This window comes from Glandiceps talaboti, chromosome 12 (genome assembly GCF_964340395.1).
Source record: "Glandiceps talaboti chromosome 12, keGlaTala1.1, whole genome shotgun sequence".
In the NCBI taxonomy this organism is placed as follows: Eukaryota; Metazoa; Hemichordata; class Enteropneusta; family Spengelidae; genus Glandiceps; species Glandiceps talaboti.
The window spans coordinates 19119321-19142862 of NC_135560.1; the positions used below are offsets into that span (position 1 = coordinate 19119321).

General features: G+C 34.9%; 1 protein-coding gene across 1 annotated transcript; it reads right to left on the minus strand.

The window, feature by feature from the left end:
• Positions 1-1148: 1148 nt before the first annotated feature.
• LOC144443714 (vacuolar protein sorting-associated protein 33B-like) lies at positions 1149-23471 on the minus strand. The gene is made up of 21 exons (XM_078133254.1): positions 23377-23471; positions 22426-22506; positions 21688-21749; positions 21318-21367; positions 20996-21063; positions 20133-20178; positions 18792-18886; positions 17617-17721; positions 15574-15748; positions 14924-14997; positions 14468-14554; positions 13745-13838; positions 12697-12771; positions 12182-12246; positions 9420-9449; positions 7705-7759; positions 5011-5216; positions 4592-4690; positions 4021-4114; positions 2782-2904; positions 1149-1424 (listed from the first exon to the last, which is right to left on the minus strand). Exons 1-21 carry the CDS (start codon positions 23422-23424, stop codon positions 1294-1296), a joined length of 1863 nt encoding a protein of 620 aa, XP_077989380.1. The 5' UTR covers positions 23425-23471; the 3' UTR covers positions 1149-1293.
• Between the last annotated feature and the right edge of the window lie 71 nt (positions 23472-23542).

Consider the following 23542-nt stretch of genomic DNA (forward strand, 5'->3'; position numbering starts at 1 on the left):
CATACGATGTGGGCCTTTGATGTCTCTCCAGTGGCAAAGTGTTCCAGAGATGCACGCAAAAAGGTGCACCTACCAACTGAAATGAGTCTATACTTGGGTCCATGCAGAAGACATTTGTCTGAGGAATGAAGTCTGCTGGGTTTCAACTTTGCCTGAATAATGTCTGATAAGTACAATGATATTGATATAAGTTATCAATGTTATGTCATTATATTCTGAGTATTAAAGGTGGCATCTCTGATGAAAACTGGAGTGACTGCACATTCAACTTCATTCATGATTCACATGATTTTGATGACAAGGTGATTATACGTACAGGCATCGCTATCACCCACTTACCACATGCAACAAGAGTAGTTTTAGTTTGTGTCTATGTTAGTTTACTGATAGCTTGCTTTCCATAGTCGTATTAATACAGAGATGAAATTTGACAACAGAGATTGCAGTTGTGAAGATGTCTGTTTTGACGAAGTTGGATCGATCACACAACAGAACCAACAAACACAAAAACATTTGGAAATAGCTGAATGACTACCAAACAACATGCCAAAAATATATCCTTGAATGTTTAGAAATGATATTATATGCGACAATTTCAACCTTTCTCATGTACCCAGTAGAATGAATCAACCACCAGAAATAGTCACAAGATTTCACCAAACATGATCCAGCATTATCATTCTTATATGTTAGCAATATCAAAGAAGAAGTATGGATGGGGAGGTGGCTGGAGGGGGGGTCCTTCCTGGCCTCACAGTATCTGTAGTATTTGACTACATAATCTTATTGGCCTGTGGAGTGATTTGGTTATCCATCTGTAGAGTTTGACTGTGTTTTCTTATTGGCCTGTGTAGTTGTTGGATTATCCTGCTTGAGAGTTTGACTACATAATCTTATTGGCCTGTGGAGTGGTTGGGTTATCCATCTGTAGAGTTTGACTGTGTAATCTTATTGGCCTGTGTAGTTGTTGGATTATCCAGCTTTGAGACTACGTAATCTTATTGGCCTGTGTAGTTGTTGGATTATCCAGCTTTGAGACTACGTAATCTTATTGGCCTGTGTAGTTGTTGGATTATCCAGCTTTGAGACTACGTAATCTTATTGGCCTCTGTAGTTGTTGGATTATCCAGCATGAGAGTTTGACTACGTAATCTTATTGGCCTGTGTAGTTGTTGGATTATCCAGCTTTGAGACTACGTAATCTTATTGGCCTGTGTAGTTGTTGGATTATCCAGCTTTAAGACTACGTAATCTTATTGGCCTGTGTAGTTGTTGGATTATCCAGCTTTGAGACTACGTAATCTTATTGGCCTCTGTAGTTGTTGGATTATCCAGCTTGATCATGTTGTCAAATTTATCAACAATTGATTCAATCAAACCATTACCATTGATAATTGCAGTTGTAGCAATTACAAACCGATAACCTGATGAAAAATGAAAACATTACTGTAACTATTTATATCAGATGCACACTTACCGTAACTACCTGTACCAGATGTACACTGAATACTTTCTGTCAGGAAACATAGATTCAGTAATTTAACACACAAGAATCTTGGCCAAACACTAATCAGCTCTACCTTTGACCCTAAATATGTTTGAACAAAATTTGACCATTTTGGAGAAAATAATTACAGAGACAGATGGATGGACAGACAGACAGACAGAGGGACAGACATACATACATACATACATACATACATACATACATACATACATACATTTTGTACATACATACATACATACATACATACATACATACATACATACATACAGACAGACAGACAGACAGACAGAGAGACAGGCAGACAGATAGACAGACAGACACAAACAAACACAATTCAGACATTATTGTAACATAACCTTTCCTTGTCGAAGGTAAAAATAAGATCTGATAATTGCTTAAGTGCCAGTTTGCTTTTGTCTGTTCTCTCACTTCCTGCATAGCTATCATCCATTAACCCACAAGGCATTCAATCCTTGTCTAATTCAATAATTGTAATTGGTAATGTTGACTATATATAGACCAGATATCTCCAACGAAGACTGAACATCCTGTTTTCCTCTTATTTTATAACTAAAATACCAATGACCTGTTTTCAATGACCAGACACATAATGTAATTATTTTTTTATTATAAAAGTTCTAGATTAAATGACCTCATTTCATAAAGGGATATGGTCTGGAATTATTTTTCTTCATTTTTGTTTTATGATAAAAAGATGCTTATCTTGTACTACTTATTGAAAAATGCCTATGTAACAGTGTCGCTGGCGGAACTACTGCAGTTACATATGTAATGTTTTGTCACACATCTTTTTACTCATATAGTGCTTGACCCTGACTCAATTGGTATGAGGAACTGCATAAATGTCAATTTCAATCATACCATTATCACATTTTCTACCCACAGAAGTTCCAGCTGTTTATTTCCTGTACACAAATAGTTGACTGATTTCATTAGTTATAAAACACAGTGAACTTGTGAAATGCAGGTCACAGCTGTACAGAGTTGCTTCATAATATGCAACATCATTTGCTCAGCACAGAGGTCAACCCAAACTTTGCCAAGTAGAAACAATGTCAGAAAATGTATTTTGATTTAGTTTGGTTCAGGGATTATATCTTCAGTATATCCATATTAGATTAGTTTCACTTGCACACAATTACAGAAAACGTGTTTAGTTCCAGCACAAAATAGACAAACTCAGTAATTGAATTGTGTAATCCATGGAAATCTTTCAGAGAAGCATTGGATATCTCACCCCTTGAAATACTAACCTTTGATACGTCCAAGTAACCGGAGAGCTGCGATTTCAGCAAATGTACATCCACCAAGAAAATACACAAGAACTGTTTTTAATGAAGCAGGTTGTGGGACAGATGAACTTGAGCCACCTTTGCCTGGAAAGGAAAATTAATATACATAATATCATACAATTATTATGGAATCAATGCAGTTATTTGACAAGACTATGTCATTGAATTGTATACAGCTGACGAAGGTCAATTATCTATGCTGAGAACTAATGTCAAACATGGAATCAAAGTTATATGGTTACCATGGTGTTATCAGGATTACATTACATAAAAGAACAGAAAAATATATCTTTACAGCCACTCCAACGATTCTGTTGACATTTACTAATCATACATGTTGTGATTTAGAAGAGATATCTATTTGACTCTGAACAAGGACAGTAAGAAATTATAAATGATCTGCTGTTTTTAATAAATGAGCTGTATGATAAACTACTACAGGTGAAAACAAGCTACTCTAAGCAATATAGGCTGTTGACAATTGCTTGAGCTTTTTCTCTCTTCTTTTTAAAACAATGTTGAGAAAAGTTTTCTATATTTTTCTGGAGTTTATAGCTGAAGGTGAAGGTGCAATTTTAGTCGCACAGCAACGGCAGAATCATGACATCTTACTTGCACAAAAAATCTCTTGACAGGGTGGGGGTTCAACTTTAGGGTTGCAGAGAGATTGACAGGGTGGGGGTTCAACTTTAGGGTTACAGAGAGATTGACAGGGTGGGGGTTCAACTTTAGAGTTACAGAGAGATTGACAGGGTGGGGGTTCAACTTTAGGGTTGCAGAGAGATTGACAGGGTGGGGTTCAACTTTAGGGTTGCAGAGAGATTGACAGGGTGGGGTTCAACTTTAGGGTTGCAGAGAGATTGACAGGGTGGGGGTTCAAAATTAGGGTTGCAGAGAGATTGACAGGGTGGGGTTCAACTTTAGGGTTGCAGAGAGATTGACAGGGTGGGGTTCAACTTTAGGGTTGCAGAGAGATTGACAGGGTGGGGTTCAACTTTAGGGTTACAGAGAGATTGACAGGGTGGGGTTCAACTTTAGGGTTGCAGAGAGATTGACAGGGTGGGGGTTCAAAATTAGGGTTGCAGAGAGATTGACAGGGTGGGGTTCAACTTTAGGGTTGCAGAAAGATTGACAGGGTGGGGTTCAACTTTAGGGTTGCAGAGAGATTGACAGGGTGGGGTCATAGACTTGATTTTATACCTTTCATTGATTTTGCTTTGATCTGTGCAAAGTTAGATCCTGGTAAAACTTTGGTGACATCTTCTAAACCTAGCCAACCACTTCTAAATAACACCTAAAAGAGGAAATATAACGCAAAAATGGCACTCAAAGACAACAAAGTTATAAGGATGAAAAATATATATTTATTGTGGTTAAAATTAAACTGAACCTTTGATGTTACAAACACTTCATGCTGGCACTTTGAGTTTGATGTTTTGAGATCAGAATAATATCATTTAACATGCTACTTTATGGATAATAAAAACAATATATGCAAAACTGAATACTTGTTTTCTACAGTAATTCTGAACTCAATCAATAACAGCTGATGAAGGCTGGATGATTTTACATAAATATACGAGGTAAAAATCAATGGTCTGTGTTCAGAGCTACACATATTTCAGGAAAAATTGTAAAAATTCCAACAAAGAGATTACTAAAAGATGCTAACTACACAAGTACTAATTATCATAATTACAACAATAAATGCTAATTTGAGGATATTGAAACTATGGAGAATAGTAACAAATTATCCAAATGAGATACCTACCTCTTCTACTAGTCTACATGACAATGGTATATATGCACCACTGAATACATAACCCATGTCTTTAGGATCTCTTACATCATAGTCATCAATTTTAGGAATCTACAGAGACACAGAACATAGAAGTCACAGGATATATCTCATAGAAAAAACAGAGATATTACAGCAATTATGTTTTAATTACATATTAAGTCAGGTTTTAGAACATATTTAATCAAGTATCCTGCATCTAGCATCGAAGATACCTGTTGAAAGGTGTTTTATACAAAATGGCAAAAATAATTTCAATGTAATTTTATCAGAAAATTGATTGATTGATACAGACAGGAACAAAACTTGAAGGTTGTGGATATATACAACTTAATAGTAATCAGTCAAAGAGGCAGAGCAATATTGTTGCATGTCAACTGAGTATAACTTACCAATGCAAGTTTTTTACTGACAATTTTAAAGTTGCTTTTCTTCTGCAGTGATGCCATTTTGTCTACGATAGTACTGGATTCAGCCGCACTTTGTTGTTCTGTGTACAATCCAAGTTTTTTTAATTTGTGGAAATTAATCAAGTGCTCATACCCATGACTTTGCAGAAATAAAGTCTTGAAGAATTTGTAATCTTTTGGTGGAAGGCCTGCAATCAAAAAATCATAAAACAACAAAATAATCAACTGTCTGTTGTAATTTTCACAAATCCAACTGAAAAGACTTATGTTGAAGACACTGGACAAACATTATGAATTATAAGGAATTCAACTGTGACAAAAAAAAATTTTTTTAAATTTTTTTTTTTTAATTTTTATTCATTTATTCACAAACCATCAAACAGGCATTTGCCCAATAGCAGGATCAATATTCATTGTTCACGCAGGAGGAAATCTGAATGTCTTGGGAAAACCGATGTTGTTCAGTAGAGTGTCAAACTGAAGACATGCTCCTTATACTTTACAGCTTGGCAAATTTAGTCAAACCCTGACCAGGGCTTAAAACCTGACTACGGCAAGTGGCTTAACCACTTGGCCACCAACTACCGATACACATCCTCTAAAACTTTTGAAAGGTAGGATGGTATACAGTATAGTAAGAAAGCGTACACAGAAAATGTAAACACCTTGTTTTCCTTTCTTGTATGGGGTTTCCTTAGAAGGACAATGCCTATATATTCATGTAATATCCTGTTGTTATTACCATAGTGACTGTACCATACCCACTATTTCATCGCCATGACTTTGTTTCAGATATATTATGTTTTCACTGATGGACATCATGGCTAGCAAGTACCACATGCAAAATATACCACCACTGACATTGTAGGCTACTAGCACAACTGGTACAGCATGGGCAACGATTGATGATGCAATTTTTTCAGAGTGTTTGCTTGGTAGGACATCATTCTCTCTTGGAAAGTTGATTCATACACATAACTGTTGTTATCTCTGCTTGGTTGTTGCTATGGGTGTGCCCATGGTTGCTATGTATATTTGCATTCATATTTGATTTTATGGTTCAGCTGTGTCATTAAATATTGATTGTGAATTCAGGAAGTATCAAATTTCGTATTATTCTGAGAATTTTTAAGTTTTCATTAAAATCTTCTGAACTTATGTGTGCAGTGTAGGCAAAAGCCTTACGGCAAAACAGAATAAATGTATCATTTAGGTACAAAATCATCTTTTCCATCCTAATGATAGACAGGTATACAATTTGAAGGATTTGATTTGAAATGGTTTCTCCATCATAAAGGTGCAACATTCTGAACAAATTCTATCAAAATGCTTTTACTGTTACAAATTGTATAGATGTATGGTTTCTCTATCTGTCTGTCTCAGGATATACAATTTCTACCAATTTGTATCAATATGGCTTCCCTGTCAAACATATTCAATATGTCCAAAAACACAACTGCGATATGAAACATTACTCTTCAGCTTCCTAGAAGCTCATCTTACAGGGTATCTTTTTGATATTTTTTTTGTGACATAAATAATAATGAAAGAATTGGCTTCAGGGCATGCAGTGTATACCGAAGACATTCACTGAAATCACTAGTAAAGGTAACAAAGACTGTACTGTCTGTCTTAAAGTTTATCATTCGACTTCTTTTACTAAATTAATCAGTTTTACTAATTTATGGCATCTTGGGTTACAACATAGTCTGAGAATAAATGCATATCCAATATACCTACTGTTCCTGGTTAACAGATTCATTGAAAAGGTCAGACGTTTTACATTTCAATCAGAAGACAGGCATCAAAAAACTTAGAAAATTTTGAAAATTGGCAACGTTGAAACTATGTTGTTCAAAATATGGGTCAAACATCATATGTGAACTCCAAGAAGGTGTCAAACCTCTCATGCTTACAAAATCAAGAGTCAAATATCTACATGAATTGAAAAAGGGGACAAAACCATGGTACATTATGTACTAACTTTGTGACTAAAAGTCAGAAATGAATACATAAATAAATCAAAATCACAACTTTGCCAGTCTACGTTGAGTTTTTTCATTCAAAGTAAGATACAGCCCCCAACACTAATGTGGTTTATCAGTGTCTGAAAGGGGTCCTACAATTAGCTGGCAACTCCGGTGAGTTTATAATATGAAATGTCTACTCACAACACATATTGATACTAACTGACCCTCATGATAGGAGAGTTGATGTGGACATCAACTTCACACAGTACAAAACATTGTAACATGAGACAAGGTCATGATCTCACTAGACAGCATTTCTGATAATATGGGTGTTGACATTTAAGTGGTGTTACAATGAAAACACCAACTTTCAAATTTATTTAGCAAATGGGCAGACAGAAAGACAGACAGACAGACAGACAGACAGACAGACAGACAGACAGACAGATAGACAGACAGACAGACAGACACACACACACAGACTATTGTAATAGTTCGCCCTTTGGGGACTAAATAGTAGTTAAGTATAGACTAACTTACCACTTTGTGTCAGTGAAAATAAAGAGAAGAGTTTGAGATGACCCAAGTTGACCTCCACTGACCCAACCTAACCTGACTTGACCTAACCTAACCTAGCCTGACCCGACCCAACCTGTATTATTCTGTACAATCACATATCTACAATATTAAGTATAGATTAACTTACCACTTTGTGTCAGTGACAATAAACATAAGAGTTTGAGGGGAATGTTGAGAAGTGCCTGGAAATGGAAGAAAAAGATGAGTCAATAAGTTACAGGTCAATGGCCTTTTTTAGTCGGGGGGGGGGGGGGGGGCATGCTATGGTAGATACATGAACATCACAAGGGTTTGTGTATAGAATTGAAATACCTTGACAATACAGGATACATGAAGGTAATTTGAAAACATCACTTTAATAGTTACCATGGTAATGTGCTGAATGAGAGTGCCAAAATAATAGTAATATGGCTATTGTTCAATGGTTGATGAAGGTGTAACAACAAACCCTTCAGACATAATCTTTACATTTATTTTTTTCATATACCGGGTATATTCCACATCACCCTTGTTTACATTTCAAAGTATAATACCATCAGACTACACATATTTTACTTAAGACCACAAAATACATTTCACAATAATTCAACATTATTCTAACTCACAATAATATACTAAAATTAATTCACCAATACCCAAAATCACTTTCTTCAAGTCAACGATATATATATAGTAAGACATTCCATGCAATGATACACATAACAGCATTACACAATCTAGTTGGTTTTATGAGGAAAAACTTGAAAGGGTGTTACACTGAGGGGTGTTACCATAATGGAATATTTAGTTATGAAGGGGTATTATCGTAAAGGTATATCTTAACTATGAAGGGGGTGTTACCATAATGAAATATCTAGTTATGAAGGGGGTGTTACCATAAAAAGTATATAAAACAAACTACATGACAAGTGTCTAAAAAACATGGACTAACAAAAGGGAAATATTATGATAGATATTGTTGTTCATTAATACAAGCTTCTTCAAGTATATTATCTCGACAACATCTAAAACAACAATATTACACAGTAGACCTTAAACACAATGGAATCATCCTGGGTTTTTATCATACGCATTTAAAATAATTGTTTAGTCAAATCTTTAAAATTATTCTAGCACTCAATCCACAAGAGTGTTTGTGTTGAGATTAGAAGTACATAACCATGTACAGAAGGAGTGTAGAAGTAGAAGTTTGCAAGATCACGTCACATTGAATTGAATTACTGACAGTTTAGTGGATTATTATTATGAGTGTCAACTGTGTCACACCTTGTGTCACCATATTTCACCCTGTCATTATTTCACACTTGTATGGCAATGTTACTGTGTATCAGTCACACTTGTCACACACTTTGTAACTGTCACACCTTGTGTCACTGTGTTACCCTGTGTATCATTATGTCACACTTGTCAAACTTTACAACTGTGTTACTGTGACACCTTCTGTCACATCCCACCATGTCATACATTGTGTCAGTGTCACTTTGTCATTGTGTCACATCTTGTGTTATGTCACATCTTATGTAATGGTCACTTCTTGTGTCATTATATCACCTTGTGTCACATCACACCCTATGTGTCACTTTGTCACTGTGTCACACCTGGTGTTATGTCACATCTTGTCATTATGACACCTTGTGTCACATCACATCCTGTGTCATACACTGTGTCAGTGTCACTTTGTCATTGTGTCACACCTTGTGTTATGTCATACATATTGTGTAAGAGTCACATCTTGTGTCATTATGTCACCTTGTGTCACTGTCACACCCTATAGTCATTGTGTTACATGTATGAGTAACTCGGTGTATGACAGTCACAGCATGCATGGTATAACCAACTTACAGCATTCATCCCAGCAAGATATTGGAAAGACTAGTAAAGAAAGAAGAGTTACAGAAGTGATTATAAAATGAATGACAGACAAGAAATGAACACCTCATTAATATGCATGAATTAGTACCATATTAAGTCAAAGCACATGGTAAACTATATATTCTGACACAATGTAACATTTCATGGATTACTGAATGAGAGACAGTCTTGAACACCTCATTAATATGCATTAGTAATTACCATATAAGGTCAAAGCACTGACTGTCATTCATTTATCCACCATGAAATGTTACACTGTGTCAGATTAGGTCAAGTGTTGTATTCTGACACATTGTAGAATTTCATGGTGGACTATCACAAATGAATGACTGAACACCATCTCATTAATATGCATGGATTTTAAAAATTAGTACCATATTAGGTCAAGCAATGTAGTCTGACATGGTGTAACATTTCATGGTGGATTATTAGATATTACAAATTTCTGACCCCCACAAAGTAAGGGTACAAGTAAAATGTTAGAACAAGACAATGTGAGGGAAAGACCATTCTAAGAATGTTATATTCCTGTAAATTGTGGATTTGATCCCGGAACTGATTTCTTCAGTGTTCACCCTAAAAAAGTAATAAGGTGGTGATCACACTTGTAATATCTGAGCTCCCTCGTATTCAAATCTTAAAACATTTCTGATAAATGATAGCAAAAACTAATCACTTAATTTGAGAGGCATTTTAATTGTAACTGCTTAGATGTCAAACTTGCTATTTTCACTCCTTTCCAGGCCTTTGAGTAGAAACTGTAAAAGGTTCTTTCAGAGTGAAGTGTTGGTGAGAGTGAGCTAATTGATTATGTTGATTTATATCATAGATTGAATCCTACTGTGTGAAGATACAGCAGATCAAAGTGATCGATAGTTAGTTAGATAGCTATGCTTGGTGTATGATCAATACCAAATATAATTTATGTACATCAATACCAAATGTAGGTCATTATGGCTTTTTTGAGCATGTTGATTTTCATGAATTGCAACCCAATGTGTAAATTTTAACATCATCTAGACACACCAAATCAAAGTGATCGATATCTACATAGCTGTCTATGGAGAATGATCAGTATCAAATTTAACTTATGATATACATCAATACTAAATATATGTCATCATGGCTTTTGATAGCATTGATTTTTATCATGGAATGCACCATCATATACATAGACACAGCAGATCAATAGTTACATGGTGTATGATCAATAGCAAATGTACGTCAACATGGATTTTGTTTGTCTGGATCCAGATATGTGCACTGCCCCCTCAGGTGTATCTCACCAATGGAGGTCACAGACAAACATAGAAATACTACTGAGTAAATGTTCTTTAATATATATGTACATGTATATCAATACCAAATGTAGGCCATCATGGATTTCGATGAACACAAGTTTTGAGTGATTTATTTCAATTCTATACAAACTAAACGCCCCTGCTAACAAATTTGAGAGTCAATATTACTTTCATGAAATTGATCTGAAATATTGAAGTACAATATTTTCACTTAGAGATAGTCAATTCTTCTTTTCTGGATTGTTGAGGGCTCTCTCCAACTCAAACACAATACTGTTACAACAATGTTTGTTTTTTTCATAAATTCTTGTAAATTGTGGATTTGATCCTGGAACCGATTAGACTCTTTCTAAAGCACTTTCCTAGTTGCTATATATATAGTAAACATTACATTTACATTTATTTGAACAAGACTACATTTATTATCAAGATTTGGGCAGACTTCAATATCTTTTCCACAAATTTTGGCGGGAAAAATTTATCACAACCTGCTGAACAGAGATTAATAATCTCTATTCATATTTCATAGTTCATAGAGTTATAATAGTTCATCTCCCAGGAAATACAGTGACGACCAACCCATATGTGTTCAGAGTCTAGAAAGAAACTGGAGTGCCCTAGGAAAAACTGCTTTGTTTGGAAGAGTCAACTTCAACCACACTCTTCTTCCTTACTTTTCTAAACTTGTGCAGGTTTAATATATTATTGCCCAATATTTTTTTTCATTCAGCAGGAAAATACTCATGAGATAAGTGTTGTGTTGACAAGGCCAATATAATGCAACTCATATTTTCATTGGTTGCAGAATGAAGAGTATTGGGAATAACAGCTAAGTATCTGTTATGAAGTATGTCTTACTAGTGTCATTTATTGGTATACTACCATACTGCCAGTAGTGGACTAGACTTACTTGTAACTACCATACTGCCAGTAGTGGACTAGACTTACTTGTCAACTACCATACTGCCAGTAGTGGACTAGACTTACTTGTCAATTATCATACTGCCAGTAGTGGACTAGACTTACTTGTCAATTATCATACTGCCAGTAGTGGACTAGACTTACTTGTCAACTACCATACTGCCAGTAGAGGACCAGGTATACTTACTTGTCAACTACCATACTGCCAGTAGTGGACTAGACTTACTTGTCAACTACCATACTGCCAGTAGTGGACTAGGTATACTTACTTGTCTACTACCATACTGCCAGTAGTGGACTAGACTTACTTGTCAACTACCATACTGCCAGTAGTGGACTAGGTATACTTACTTGTCAACTATCATACTGCCAGTAGTGGACTAGACTTACTTGTCAACTACCATACTGCCAGTAGTGGACTAGACTTACATGTCAACTACCATACTGCCAGTAGTGGACTAGACTTACTTGTAACTATCATACTGCCAGTAGTGGACTAGGTATACTTACTTGTCTACATATCAATTCTTCAATGTAACTATAGCTTTCCTTCAAATCAACTCCTTCTAGTAAATCTGTAGTAAAAAATATATGTGTATTGAAATTTACATTTTGTTTTTTTCTCCCCTCACCAAAATTTAAAATCCCCATCTGCATGGATTCCAGGCTATATCATACAATAGCTTTTTGAAAATATGATCTAGTGGTTACGACTGAGAGTTAAGTTTTCATGTGACTCTACACAGTAAATACATACTGATTTGATGTGTACGCAGTAGACATAAAAAGTCATCTATGTATAAACCACTATGTTCTACATAAGATGGTATGCACTGCATATCAAATACTATGTTCTATGAAACATAGAAACATACAATACAAAGCAAATCACATAATCTTGAGATATACAGAAAACATACAAAAGTAGTTTAAAGTCACATAACTATGTTGTGTAAGATACAGACAGCATACCATTTCAAATACTATGTTCTATACAATACAACACAGAATAACAAGTTACATACTATGTTCTGTTTTCATCTGTTTTTCAAAATCCATGGCAATTTTCTTCTTCATGATCATTTCACTAGCTCCAATATCTGTCAAGAAATACAAACATCTAGACGTCACACAGTGTGTCTTTTCAATTCTAGTAATAATCATATGTCTTACAACAAGTTATCATACTTAAACAATAGTTGCATGTACAAATAGTAAAATTTAAAAAATATTGCAATTTTAAAAGGTTGATTCAAAATACTTTAAAAACAAAAATATTACTATCAAAATGAGGTAAGCTTTTAAAGGCACAAGTAGCATGATAACTTCCATCTCCCATAACAACTGTTGTCATGACGTACATAAGCAAAATGCACACTGATACTGATAGTACATACGAATATAATTCAATTATCTTAATCATTAATAATTTAATTGTCTAATCTGACCTTGGGTACATGGCTGTGATGTTTATTTATTTCACACTGAGATAAAAGGAGTTATTTTATATGTATGCATACTATCAGTGTCTGTATTTTGTTTATGTAAGTCACGACAAAAATCATTGTTTGAGATGTAAACTACATTCTTACACAGTGATTAGCCTGGTTATGGTGCTTACCATATATTCCGTTCAATCTCTCTTATCTTATGCTTGTAACTAGAATTGCAAAAAACTGTTACAGTTTTAAAATCTCTAAGCACAACTGACCAATCAGCTTGTTTGTCAACATGGGATATTCAAATATATGCAGATGATGCACATGTAAATGAAGTGTATGCAGATTAACACACATCTCAACTTCATGTATTAATCTGCATACACTTCAGTTGCATGTGTGTCATCTGCATACATTTGAATACTCCATGGTGATGAACAAGCTGATTGGGCAGATATGCATTGAGATTTTCAAACCATATGACCAGTTTTTTGCAATCCTAGTTACATGTGTAAGGTATATGAGACATTGAACAGAATATACTGTAGGCACATAAACTGGCAATACAGTGATACCCATAACTCTAAACCTACCCTATTTCCATACTTCAAGTGTCTATTGAGTGAATACTTACGGATTGCTAATGATTTGTGCTGTTGTTTTAAATCCTTCAAATCATTGGCAACAAAAGTTTTCATGGCATTGATAGAATCTAAGTGATGTCTTTTCTGCAGGGAGAGAAAACAAAAATGGCAAATCGTTGCGGGTACAAAAGTTGCAGATAACACAGTTCCTAAAAATCAGTAAATATTAGTACATCAATTGGCATAAAACAATTTGTAGTACCACAATATTCTATTTCTTCTGATCTCTTTGATTTCATACGCTTTGTTTGACTGCCAGAATAGAATATGCCAAGATTCAGAATTTTCTCGAAATGAAATGTCATGGTAACCTAAATATGTACACTTGAGTATAAGTGAGGGTCCTTTAGTGTTCCTATTTCTTGCTTCTGTGATGTGTTTATTATTGATTTTTCTGCGGCCAACCATTTTTCATACTGGTGGTTGGAAGTGGTCTTGTTAATGACACATCCACCACAACCCTTGTTATTTAGGTTTATCGTTGTAAGATTTGGAGTTGGTTGTCAAACTCCAGCCTTTACACATTTGCATTCAAGACTTCCACAATTTCTACCAAACTTTGTAAGTGAGTAGTTCACTGTGTTTCCATGCCCCTGTCTTTATAGTGCAAGGCTGCCACTAATTTGTTGCAAATACATTCAAAGATATCACTCTTGCTATTATAGCCTTTCCCTTTTTCCTTCAGTTTGACCATCAAATTCAAAAAAACTTACATCATATCCTGCTTGCAGTTGTTTAGCTTTTGTACTCAAATGAGAAAATACATGAGAAAAATGCTTGTTCCGTATGTCTTCAAATATCTGGAGGGAGGAAAGTAGAAAAATAAGGTGATGACAATGTTGGTATAACATCTAATTTCTACATAACTCAGTCATCTTGCCAGACATACCATATTTGTCTTAGAAATTTTTATACAGCGATTATAGACAGATCTTATGAGTTAGTCAACAGCTGTAAACTGTTTCATCACAAATTGCACTTCTATTCTGAATTAATCTCATCTCAAAATGATTCCATTCCACAGAAACAACACTGAGTTGATAGTTATAAACATTATTTTGAGCTCTTTACTTACAAGTTATAGAAGGGGGAAATAGCCTCTCTATATTAAATTGGGGATATCAATAAAACTTGTATCATTTGTTGTCATAGAAACAAAAGAAACTTACATCATCCTCATAGTTGAGTAACAACCTTGTTGGTTTGTTGGCACCTGTGATCTCACCATCAAATTCACAGAATCCTGTAAACGATACCAACATGATGACTGAGACAGGGTATACACAACAATATATGTGATACACTTTATATTCATCTTACATATGTAAATTTTGATATCAGAAAAAAAAATCATTTTCCCCAGGACAAACTTTGAGATTTCCTTTAAAAATGTTTTTTCCTTTAATATGATATTTACCATCCCATATCACAAGAGATATTTCATATTTAACACCATCTGGATTGATTGCTATGGGTACTGGTATATGATAAAAGAAAGTGTTACAGTACAATATGATGATACATACAGCAAGCCAAGTATGTTATACCTAGTCATTTGATACTGTGAAATTATCACACATAAAGAAACAAAGTAAAGAATGAATGTTTTTGGTTCCCATGGAAACAATGTTAGAGTTGTACAAAAGTTGCATTACAGTATGATATTGTTAATATATATTAAAACCAACTTCTCTCGCTTTCCTAAAAATCATAGTATTGCTCCAATAACATTGTGAGAAGAACACTATGCACCAGGTCCTTTTATCAGGGTGTATTTTTGACCTCTGAATTTTACTATATAAACTACTGTCCTACTTACCACTTTTAATTCCAAATATTTCATCCAATAAACCTTCATATGTGACAGGTGAAGCCAAAGCTGTAACATAGTCCACATCTCTGTCTAGTAACACCAGATGTCCTATCTCATTACGTGTTGTAGATTTACCATCACCCTCATTCTCTTGTAACACTTTGATCAAATCCATCACCATCTGATAATGACATGCAAAATACCAAGTAACCGTGATTCCAAAATTCATATCTTTCAATTATTCTGTAACAGCCGTATTGATATTTCCATAGAAAATGTAGGTTCAATTCATATACATAGGCATCCACTGTACCCTAAATAGAGATTGCATATGCAGTAACAGGGCTCTCTCTCTCCAGGCCTCAGTTTATAATAGTTAAACCTTAAGATTTCTTGAAAAGCAATAAAAGACTTAATATACATATTACATTACAGTACAATAGGATGTTTAAAATACAAATTCAACAAATATTTTAATATCTCCATGCTCTTTGTACATTTAAATACATTAGGATTCATTGTATTCTGTTCTGGTCTGGAAACTATTCTTTCTGGGTTTTTCATACAGAAAGTGGATGTGTAAGAATCCTCATAAATGGTATCATATTGAAGTGTGATGGTTGTCATACGTATGACATAGTACAGTAGAATAGTTCATTGCCCTGCTTTATTACTACATACAGTTCATTACAGTAGTTTTTGCATACAAAACATCCTTGTACACTTGCTATAATTTACCAAGGTTAGACACCATGTGTTTCAGGACAGTGTTTATTTCAGGCTCACTCATCTGTATCAGGTCAAAGGTCAACCATTTTTGAAGTGTGATGGTTGGTCATATGTATAACACACTAGAGTAGAATAGTTCATTGCCCTGCTTTATTACTACATACAGTTCATTACAGTAGATTTTGCATACAAAACATCCTTGTACACTTGCTATAATTTACCAAGGTTAGACACCATGTGTTTCAGGACAGTGTTTATTTCAGGCTCACTCATCTGTATCAGGTCAAAGGTCAACAAACTGGCAAAGTTCATCCAGTCGCATATATTTGTGACAAGGTCAAGGGTAAACAAACTGGCAAAAGTTCATCCAACCATATGTGCTTGTGATATGGTCAAAGGTAAACAAACTGACAGAGCTCATCCAAATATAAAATAGATATATTTGTAAACAGAGAGAATAACTTTCAAAATATATTTAAAAGGGTCAAATCAGCACCCTTAGTCATTATTAGATATATTCTCTAATATCTATGCTATTTTTGTCATCAATGCAACACATCGGGATGTATGGTGTGGTTGGCTGAAAGACCCAGTCATTGTGGTCTGCTTATGTAACCACTTTGTAAATACTTGCTACTATATAAGTAGAAACAACAATGAATCTTACAGGCTAACTATGTGGATGATAGGAGTAGTCATCTTTACAGTCCAGAAAAGACACTGATGTTGTATATGATGTACAGCAGTAAAGTCTGACACTAGGCGCCCCCTATCTCACAGCAGAAGGGTCTGACAGTTGGCGCCCCCTATCTCGCAGCATTAGGGTCTGACACTTGGAGCCCACTATCTCACAGCAGTAGGGTCTGACACTTGGAGCCCCCTATCTCACAGCAGAAGGGTCTGACAGTTGGCACCCCCTATCTCAAAGCAGAAGGGTCTGACACTTAGAGCCCCCTATCTCACAGCAGTAGGGTCTGACACTTAGAGCCCCCTATCTCACAGCAGTAGGGAATGAAACTTGGTGCCCCCTATCTCACAGCAGTAGGGTCTGACACTTGGAGCCCCCTATCTCACAGCAGAAGGGTCTGACACTTAGAGCCCCTATCTCACAGCAGAAGGGTCTGACAGTTGGTGCCCCCTAAAATCTCACAGCAAGCCTCTGGAAACAATGTGTCACTTTGCCAAAGGTGTAAGTAGGTAGGAATGGTGTCAACAAACTATCAGTGATTAGACTTACCTTGGCACATTTACACTGACCATACAGGTACGGTACGAAAGAATGGATGGAGATTAAACCAATGACTTGATAACTGGACTTACCTGGGCACACTTACCCTGACCATATACATTGGGTATGGTACCAAAAAGTGTTTGAAGATTAACCAATGACTTAGCCACTGTATGTACCCATGTCTGGTCACCTTCCTATAAATGAAAGTATACAAACCACTGAATAGATAGTTTATAACTCAGTGATTTTATATGTAATATTTAGGAAGTGAAACATTAAGCTTTACTTCTCTTTGGGGAAATATACACTTTTCAGCAGAGAGATTTAGTATTTGAAGATTTTATACAACAATTTATTCTAAAACAGAACACATCAAACAATGGGTCAATCTGAGTCAACAAAACAGAGTGTAGACAACAGATGTTTTCAGATACAAACTTCTTCAAAGTATCCAACCTTACACAATGTTACAATTTCATGCAGTGTTTGAGACTACACATTCTGGTCTGTCAACTCATTCAGGCCTTATAAACATTTTTCAAATAGATCATCAAACTGAGAAAAAATACAAAAGTGACTGAAAAATTGATTGCTGACAATGGTGGCGCTCTTCACATTTTTCTACATCTGCAATATTTACATAGTAATTTATGCATAAAGTAATACAAGGAAGATACATGTCTATCATTTTGACAAAAGTTGTGAAAATAAAGAGTCTAGACGTCAATCAATAACACAACTGTCAACAAACAAGCAATCATACACTGCTGCATATAATTAGTTGAAATGTTCATGAGTGTTAATATCCGTCAAATTTGCCAAATTTCACACCAATAAATAACCGTAATTACCCACAATCCTCATTTTAATCACTATCAGAAGTCATTAAATCTGTACTTGCTGCAACATGAATCCTATTTTTAGAACTGTTTTATTAGATATAATGACTTAATCATAAAACCATACACCCTGCACAATATGGAACCACCAGCAGTGGGTAAACATTATGTATATAGCAGTAAACACAGTATGGTGCAATGTATCTGTTCAAATTGATTTTTGGGTCCACACCCAAAAATCAGCACCCAATGAATCATGATTACAACCACTATACTACTTATAGATAAAATAGATTTCTAACTGATATGTACAATGTCTAATTATTGGTATTATAATAATTTATTTTCAGTGAATATATTGTTGGTTGTCTGATCACAAGACTAATATCTCAGTTACAGTTAGTGCAGCTGTTGATATTACTCACCAGGAAGTACGTTGGGAAGAATTCCGGTAGTTCCAATGACAAGATGTCTCTATCCAGAGGTATCAGATCAAGATGAAACTCCTCAAAAGTTACATCTGATGAAAGACAAGTGGTAACTCAATTATTACATTTGTTTAAACTTAAAATGTATTTCATTAGTACCATAGTAAGTAGAAATTTCACTACTCCAAAATCATCATGATGGATACAAAAATTTAAGATATAATGTATTATTTCTAGGGATACACATATCACAAATATGATGTGGTCAAATTGCCATGTAATGCAAGATTTGAAATCCATCAACAGATCAAACAATTTACTCTATAGTGTAGTATGACAAAATACCGCTTAAAGGCACACAAGCTGAGTTGATATGCATTTGGATGTAAATTTTACTGTATATTTAAATGGTACTTACAGTATAATTCTACTTACTGAAGTATACTACTTAACCATGACTTTCAAGTGACTGAACTCAAACCTAGTATTAAGATATAACTTATGAACTATCCAATGACATAATTTTGTATACTAAAGAGATGCCAAGGAAATCCCTACTATGCAATCAAATGTTCTAAGACTGCCAGAAGACAATTGTGATGTCATAGAAGACATGCATCAATATTAACATTGTATTACAATATTCTAATCAGGGTTTTATGTAAGCATTTTCACTCTCAGGTAAAAAGCTTCTAACTCAGCTTGTGAAAATTTAATGATATGGGTTGTATACTGAAAGCTAACCTACATTGTTGTATACTGAAAGCTAACCTACATTGTTGTATACTGAAAGCTAACCTACATTGTTGTATACTGAAAGCTAACCTACATTGTTGTATACTGAAAGCTAACCTACATTGTTGTATACTGAAAGCTAACCTACATTGTTGTATACTGAAAGCTAACCTACATTGTTGTATACTGAAAGCTAACCTACATTGTTGTATACTGAAAGCTAACCTACATTGTTGTATACTGAAAGCTAACCTACATTGTTGTATACTGAAAGCTAACCTACATTGTTGTATACTGAAAGCTAACCTACATTGTTGTATACTGAAAGCTAACCTACATTGTTGTATACTGAAAGCTAACCTACATTGTTGTATACTGAAAGCTAACCTACATTGTTGTATACTGAAACATAACCTACATTGCTGAAATACAATCAAGTATTATACAGTTTCTAGTTTACTCAACTGAGATGAGTCTTGAAGCCTGATATTAAAGTACAGTATAGAAAATTAAAAGATGACAACATGACAAAAACTACAATTATTGAACAGACGATATATGCATGTACAAGAAAAGGAATTACTACTATCCTGTAAAACTTACCCCCATAGACACCTTCCTGTTCTAAAATCATCTCACATAGATATAACTGTATCAAGAAAGACAAGAAATACATAAGTAATCAGGAACATTTAATGTTTTAGTTTATGTATGCTCTACCCTAAAACATTAGTTTGGAAATATTGGAGGCACTCCTGATTCACCAATAACGCATATGAGTCTCTCAACAATGAAAGAAGTCCTTTTTGGATGAAACTTGATAGATATCTCAATATACATGTACCTTAGTCAACGTAATAGTTTTTCAAAACATGACAAAATAGTTCCACCACTGGCAAAGTAAATGCTATCATTTCACATGAGTAATACACTAGGATCTCTAGTGAGTCATGCTGTTGAATTACTTGCAACTGGGAGAAAATATGTTCTATACGGAGAAAGTTGCTGTAAAAGTTACGTAAAACAACTCCAATATAGCTGTATTTCATTTCCAAAAACCTGGGTTTACGATTCTGCGGAAAAAAATGTGCTTTCAAAAACAACATTATGATAATTTGAGTCACAAATATACAGTACACTACAAGATTGATCAAAGTGGGTACTCACTATCACTTACTTACTTACTTACTTACTTACTTACTTACTTACTTACTTACTTACTTACTTACTTACTTACTTACTTACTTACTTACTTACTTACTTACTTACAGGAATGATAAATAACACTCACAACAATGAATCTCTCAGTCTAATATGTATACTGTCTATATCTGAAAAAACAACAACATACAATCCACACCACTGAAGTACAAAATTTGATTCTTCTGTCACTGGCATGATTTAGTTAGCTAGTCCTACTACTAGTACTGTCATAGTCAAAATGAGTTAAAAGCTTTAGATAATACCTTTCTGGGAACAAAGATAATCTTGTAGTTTCTTCTCTTGGATGCCATTTTATCTGAGTTGATGTGGTCTGTAAGGGAAAGAATACTGAGATGAACGGTAATCATTTCGTTGTGAATTTCATTGATCTGATCAACAGAATAGTGACTTAGAATAACAATGATGTTATCAAGTATGTACATTTGCAACAGTAGTTCTACATTAGGTGAAAAATTAATGGAATATTCAAGCTGTGTTTGCTGTCAATAAGTATAGATATAATGTGCATATAAACATACATCTACCGTGTACACACACACTCAAAATGAAGATATTTTGTCTTACCTGCTATATACTTCATAGTTGTCATCCGAGGCCGAACTAAATAAAATCTCCTGCAGAAAGACAAGAGTCACCAGTCACAAAAAATTAACTATGAATTTTCAAGTGTTGTTTAATATTGCAAATTATAAGTCCCTCTACACACACCTATAACCTTATCTACATTGTATACATTGAATTCACTGAAATTGAATTATCTCTGCCTTCTGAGTTATCACAGACATACATGCATCAGCTTTTATTTCAACTTACATTTACAGAGGGAAAGAACCCATCCATATCTAATGTTGACTATTTGTGGGTAGGGGTAAGTGTGCTTGGAAGACACCACTAACAGGAAACTGAACTTTGACCTTCACAGATTTATACTTACTGTTCAGCACCCACTTGTAATCTTCCTTGTTCTAATTTGAATATTTTGTCCACTCCATGTTGCTACAAGACAATTAGTATACTGTTTATGATACTACATGTAATATTTCAACATTGATTATTATCTATTGAATACTGACCAAGGGTATCAGCTGTTGAGTATATCAAAACTTCTGTGAAAACCTTTTAAACATTTTAAGAGTCTGTTCATGTCAAATGTGTTAAAGTTAGTCATCAGAGTGTAACACCTCCATGTAAGTTTCTGCATGTGAGAGGCTTAAACTCTTCAGTTTGCCCTTTTGAGTGTCTTTGACACACCACTGACAAACACAGTAATTTCTTACATTGCACCGAAGTCTGATGTTATCCTATCCATTAGTATGTGGTGCATGGTGACTCACAAGAAAACCAACTTTTTATCATTTTGAGCTGATCCACTTCATCATTTATAGGTGGGTTCATTCTCAGACCACAAAAGGAATTTGGTCTGAGGTTCATTGGAGAGACACACCATTCTTGGTCCCCAAAACAACACCTTGAGAGGTTGTCAAGTTGGTCCTGAAATCCTCTTGGAACTAAATACAGTTCAGACATCATGCAGGTAAGCTTTCTTTTAAATCATTTGACATTGAATTGAGTGAATGATTATACCATGTAGCTACTTTAACTTTCTGTTCATTTGAGTGAAGTGAATTAGAACATCCTGTATTAGTAATGAAATTCACTGTAAGATAACTACCTTTAATAACAATGCACCAGCAATTCTGTCTAGTGGTCTCATTAAATCTGGGTCAATCACCAAATCTTTCTTACCAGGAAGCTGCAAATAAAAATGGATGAAAATAATTTTACACAAGTCCACTTCTATTTCTCTCTGAAACCAAATCACAATCAAATTGAATATTCACTGTTGCTTACACAATTTATGTTATACTTATAACATTACACTTGTAATGCTGTATAACAACATCAAATATGACATTCAGTTTGTCATTAGGAATCTAAATTTCAATTCTCAAACCATAGACTAGCTATTGAGACAGGAGACATGCGAGACATGCCAGTAAGTTATTTCTATTTTAAAAAAATAAATAAATAAATAAACAAACAAACAAACAAACAAACAAACAAACAAACAAACAAACAAACAAACACAGGTAAGTATGTCAATGTGTGATCATGGAGGTACAAATCTTCCCTTATAAGTTATACCTCCATGGTGTGATCAAGAAGTATTAGGACTAGTCGACCTCCTTATGGGAAAACCAGAATAGTCCAAGTAACCGAGGTAAAACAGAGATCGTCGACACCCAGTCTGGATCGTTATGTCTCATGGATATGCAAATGGAGTACATGTACACTGGGTCCACGTCCGACATGTAAACAAACCCGGAAGTCTGAAGCCACTTGGTCTGGACCGACACATACCGTCATACGTACCAACACCACTGCACAGTACGTGTGTTTGTGATATTAAACGATATAGTATCAAATTGGGTAAACTATAGTATACTTGGGATATGTCCGAAGGACATGTGCTTGTCAAACTTAATGATTTGCAATGCCATATCATATGAATTATGATATGTATTTTGATGATACGTTCAGTATGTGTGATCAACATTGCGTTTATATCTGATATCAAACGATTTTATCGACATTATCGCTTCTTCCCCGCCAAAATACTTACCAATTCTAACAAATGGACCAACTGATCTCTTGCTAGTCGTCTCAGCATTTGCAAATCTGGATAATTTAGAATAGAGGGATCAGCACCTCCTCCGGTGGCCGCCATCTTGATTTTGACTCCCCAAGTTTTCGAAAATAGACATAATGTACTTATTGGACAGTAACGT